Source organism: Pan paniscus, chromosome 2 (genome assembly GCF_029289425.2).
Source record: "Pan paniscus chromosome 2, NHGRI_mPanPan1-v2.0_pri, whole genome shotgun sequence".
In the NCBI taxonomy this organism is placed as follows: Eukaryota; Metazoa; Chordata; class Mammalia; order Primates; family Hominidae; genus Pan; species Pan paniscus.
The window spans coordinates 88,355,251-88,360,001 of record NC_085926.1 but is presented as its reverse complement, the minus strand read 5'-3'; the positions used below and the strand labels follow the sequence as shown (position 1 = coordinate 88,360,001).

General features: G+C 50.6%; 1 protein-coding gene across 1 annotated transcript; it reads left to right on the top strand.

Annotated features, from left to right (window-relative positions):
• The first annotated feature begins 466 nt into the window (after positions 1-466).
• LOC134730014 (uncharacterized) lies at positions 467-3,636 on the top strand. Its single transcript, XM_063602865.1, has 2 exons — positions 467-2,875; positions 2,945-3,636. Exons 1-2 carry the CDS (start codon positions 2,305-2,307, stop codon positions 3,409-3,411), a joined length of 1,038 nt encoding a protein of 345 aa, XP_063458935.1. The 5' UTR covers positions 467-2,304; the 3' UTR covers positions 3,412-3,636.
• Positions 3,637-4,751: the final 1,115 nt, after the last annotated feature.

Below are 4,751 nucleotides of genomic sequence, written 5' to 3'. Positions count from 1 at the left end.
CGCTCCAGCGTACCTCTGGCCTTGATGCATGAAGCTACTCCCATCAGTGAACCAGACGAGGTCGGCGTCAGGAAGTGGGCGGTCCTGCAGGTCTTCTCGAACTCCGTGCACCTGAGCTAGTATCTTGGTGCAGTCATGGAGTGGGGCGTCCAGGTCCGGGTTGGGCAGCAGCGAGGCAGGGTTTAAAGTTGTTGGGGGCAGGAAAATTATCCTGAGAGGATTTAGTAGTAGTCCTTGGTAGTGGGTGAGCCGGGCGTTACTCATCCATCGATTAGGTGGCTGTTTGAGTACACCTTTGATGGCATGTGGAGTAACGACCCGCAATTCTTGCCCCATGACAAGTTTATGAGCATCTTGCACCATCAGAGCCGTGGCCGCAATCATTCGGAGACAAGGGGGCCACCCGGCAGCCACTGGGCTCTCCCTAATAGGGGACAGGGGCTTTCAGGGATGACCAGGAAAGAATGGGTTACATTTTTGGCTCCGAGGTTTACTGTTCTTTGTGTTGTCCATGGGTATTTCTTAACTCCTGTGGCCCCTTGTACCCACGAGGATTTGGAGGATAATTTCCCATTAGTTTTAACTAAGACCGAGTGTTGTGCTCCCATATCGAGCAAGAACTGGACTGGGGACCCCTCCACTTGCAAAGTTACCCTAGGTTCGGGGAGGGGGTCCGAACCCCGTCTTTCCTAGTCTTCGTCTTGAGTGACTAGTACGGGTGTAGACCTAGGGGGTCCCTGTCCTTGTGGTTTCTTTTTGGGGCAGTCTCTTACCCAGTGGCCAGCCCCCTTACAGTAGGCACATTGGTCTTTGCTCAGATTATCATGCCGGGGGGGCCGCCTAGGTTCGGTGTACTCTGGCTGTGGATGCTCTTTCTGTACCACTGCTGCCAGGACCTTGGTCATTTTTTCAGTGGCCTTAAATTGCTTTTCCTCTGGAGTATCTCTGTTATTGTAAACCCACTGGGCTATCTGAAGGAGGTCCTGAATCCGCTTTCCTTTCAAGTCTTCTAATTTCTGGAGTTTTCTCTTAATATCTGGGGCTGCCTGATTTATGAAAGACATTACAATAGCTGCCTGACTTCCTGGAGCCTCTGGATCTATGGGGGTGTACTGTCTAAAAGCTTCCATTAATTTTTTAAGTAGGTAGCTGGGCTCTCTGTCTTTCCCTGCAGAATAGAATATACTTTAGCCAAATTAGTGGGCTTGCGAGCAGCTGCCCGGAGACCTGCCATTAGAGTCTGGCGATAAAGGTGTAGCCGTCCCCTACCTTCTGCCGTGTTGTAGTCCACGCCGGCCTGGTCAGAGGAAAGGTTGCGTTTATGAGGTCAGGGTTGGCAGTCGGTTGACCATCGTCCCCCGGGACCAGCTTTCTAGCTTCTATCTGTATTCTCTCTCGCTCTTCCATGGTGAACAAGATTCGGAGGAGCTGCTGACAGTCATCCCAAGTGGGCTGGTGGGTGAACATGACACTATCCAGTAAAGCCAGTAAATCTTTGGGGTTGTCTGAAAACCGAGCACTCTGAGTCTTCCAGTTATACAGATCACTGGTGGAGAATTGCCAGTACAGGAGCCTGGGGATTCCTGTGTCATCTGGGGGTCCTATTTCCCGAAGGGGTAAAGCCACCGTGGAGTCAGGTGGCTGAGGGGGGCTAGTCCGCGAAGTGCGCCCTCACGTCCACCCCGCCGGCCCTTTAAAGTTACTTTCCCTTTCAGCGGGCCCGTGTGTGCCGGCCGCCTCCCGTCCGCCTGCTCCCTCCCGCAGCTCAGCCAGCGGGGCTGGGGCCTGGGGCCCGGAGGGGTACGGAGGGGGTTCTGTGAACAGTGGGTCCCCGCTGTCAGGTAGAACAGGATAGGGGGGGCAGTTGGTTGCTTGCATTTTAGTGGTCGAGCAACCAGTGCCTTACAGGGTTCAGAGGCTAATTGGAAAGGGGACGGCCAAGGAGGCGGGTTCTCAACAAGGTCCTGCCATATGAGGATATATGGGATTTGATCTAAGTGGCCCGCACGCCCAGGTAGGAAAATCTTGGACTTTACCCTAGTGATGACAGCAAGTCGGAAGGTCCCTTCGGGTGGCCACCCCACATCAAAGGCAGGCCATTCGGAGCGACACAGAGTAATTAGCTTTCCTTTCCTGATTTCTATACCAAGATCATGGCCCCTTGCTCTAACTTCTTTGAAATTACTCGTAAGGAGAGATAGGGGAGTGCTCTGGGTATTACCCATCCTGTAATAATTTGTAGTCTCTTCCTGTAAAGGAATGTGGGTTTGAATCCCTGTAAAGGAAATCTGATCTGACTTATTAATGATATCTAATCGCAGGCGCACTTTGGCAGCCCTGGTCAGAGTTAGCTGCCTGGATCGCGGTCGCGCTGGGGCAGCCCAGATCAGAGACAGCTGCTGCCCGCCAAACCGGGGCAGTTCAGATCGCAAGCACGCACCAGAAGCCCGGGTCAGAGTTAGCTGCCTGGATCGCGGTCGCGCTGGGGCAGCCCAGATCAGAGACAGCTGCTGCCCGCCAAACCGGGGCAGTTCAGATCACAAGCGCGCACCGGAAGCCCAGGTCAGAGTTAGCTGCCTGGATCGCGGTCGCGCTGGGGCAGCCCAGATCAGAGACAGCTGCTGCCCGCCAAACCGGGGCAGTTCAGATCGCAAGCGCGCACCGGAAGCCCGGGTCAGAGTTAGCTGCCTGGATCGCGGTCGCGCTGGGGCAGCCCAGATCAGAGACAGCTGCTGCCCGCCAAACCGGGGCAGTTCAGATCGCAAGCGCGCACCGGAAGCCCGGGTCAGAGTTAGCTGCCTGGATCGCGGTCGCGCTGGGGCAGCCCAGATCAGAGACAGCTGCTGCCCGCCAAACCGGGCAGTTCAGATCGCAAGTGCGCACCGGAAGCCCGGGTCAGAGTTAGCTGCCTGGATCGCGATCGCGCTGGGGCAGCTCAGATTAGAGACAGCTGCTGCCCGCCAAACCGGGGCAGCTCAGATCAGAGACAGCTGCTGCCCGCCAAACCGGGGCAGCTCAGATTGCAATATAGATCAGATGAGAGCCAGGGGACGTCTCCCACCGGTCTCCGCTGGCTGTCCTATAGCGCGTCTGCCAGGACTGTGCCAGCTCCAGTTTCAGACCTCGCGAGGCACAGATTCGGATTCAGAACAGACACAGACAGACAAACGGAGACAAGCCAGCTCACCTATCAGTAGATCGATCCTAGCAGATCCGTTGACCAGGGGTCTGGTGGGCTTGGGGAATCCCGGACGGGCCCCCAGATGTTATGCCCAGACCGTTAGTTCCCCAAAGAAGACCACCAGAGTCAAAGCCAAGCGGCAAGGATCTTTACTACAAGTTCGAACCTGGTCCCTCCATTCCACAGCATACAAGAGGGCCCTGAACAATGCGAGTGTTTGCTTTTTATAGCCTGAAAGTTACAGGGGAACAAAGGAATTCTTTTGGTTCCCGCTCTTTCAGTAAAACTTTGAACGGCTGTCCCCTTATCGGAGACTTTCCTGGTGGTGTTTGTACTGGGCTCAGGAAGTTTGAGAGATATATGGCGATATGTGGTGGGATGGGAGGATGGGATGTGTTTGTACTGGGCTTGTTTGTTTTGAGCCCGGGGCTGAGGAATGTGCCCGGCTCCTGTCAATATATATAGTCAAACGAGCTTATTAGTCACTTGTCTTTCTTCTTCTATATACTCTTGTTCATATATTTTACCAACTTTTCCATTGTGTTGTCTTTTTCTTACACATATTTTAAGAGGTTTTTAAAGTTATGGATGCTATCACTTTTATACTTTCAAATATCTTCATTTAATCTTGGCTTATCTTTGTAATTATTTTATTATGTTTCCTTCAGATACATACAATTTTTTAAAATAATACTATTATTGCTGTTAAAAGGTAAACTGAAGTGCAATAATGTTAAAGAATCGGGCGGGCAGGGTTGCTCAACCCTGTAATCCCAGCACTTCGGGAGTCCGAGGCGGGTGGATCACGAGGTCAGGAGCTCGAGACCAGCCTGGTCAGTATGGTGAAACCCCGTTTCTACTAAAAATACAAAAATTAACTGGGCGTGGTGGCGCGTGCCTGTAGTCCCAGCTGCTTGGGAGACTGAGGCAGGAGAATCACTTGAACCTGGGAGGCATAGGTTGCAGTGAGCCGAGATCGTGCCACTGCACTCCAGCCTGGGCGACAGAGCAAGAATCTGTCTCAAAAAAAAAAAAAAAAATTAAGAGTCTATTTTGGCAAACAGTTATTTATGAATCAGGCAGCTCCAAACTGAAAGAAGTGTTGTGCTCTGTTGAAGAAGTGTTCGAGACAAGATTTTAAAGTCTTTATTAAGGATTTTAAAGGATTTATTAAGTTTATAAAGAATATAGACTTAAAGAAACTTTTGATGAGTTACAGTTACAAAGTTTCCTTATTTGTTCTATCCCGTTGGAAAGTCCCTAGTAACATAAGCTAGTTGGCTGCTTCTGGTTGGTTAAGCTTAAGTTTTGTTTTTCCTAATAAAAGCAATTACAATAAATAGCCCAAGTTAAGTTTCTCTTACATTTGCAAAGCAGGCAAAGTTCAGGTCAATTATGAGAACTTGGGCTTTGTTTGTTCAGGGATTCTTTGGACCTGGTCTTTGTTTTAATTTACTTTAAGATAGTTAATATTTATTGAGTGTCTAATTATCCTTCATACAAATTGAATCATTTTACACATGTGTTGTAAATTTAACAATATTTCCCTTTTGATTTATGCTTCTTTGTC

Coding starts and splice junctions, on each gene's coding strand:
- LOC134730014 (XM_063602865.1), top strand. CDS start 2,305: ATGATATCTAATCGCAGGCGCACTTTGGCAGCCCTGGTCAGAGTTAGC. Junction 2,876..2,944: donor CCGGGCAGTTCAGATCGCAA/GTGCGCACCGGA, acceptor AGCTCAGATTAG/AGACAGCTGCTGCCCGCCAA.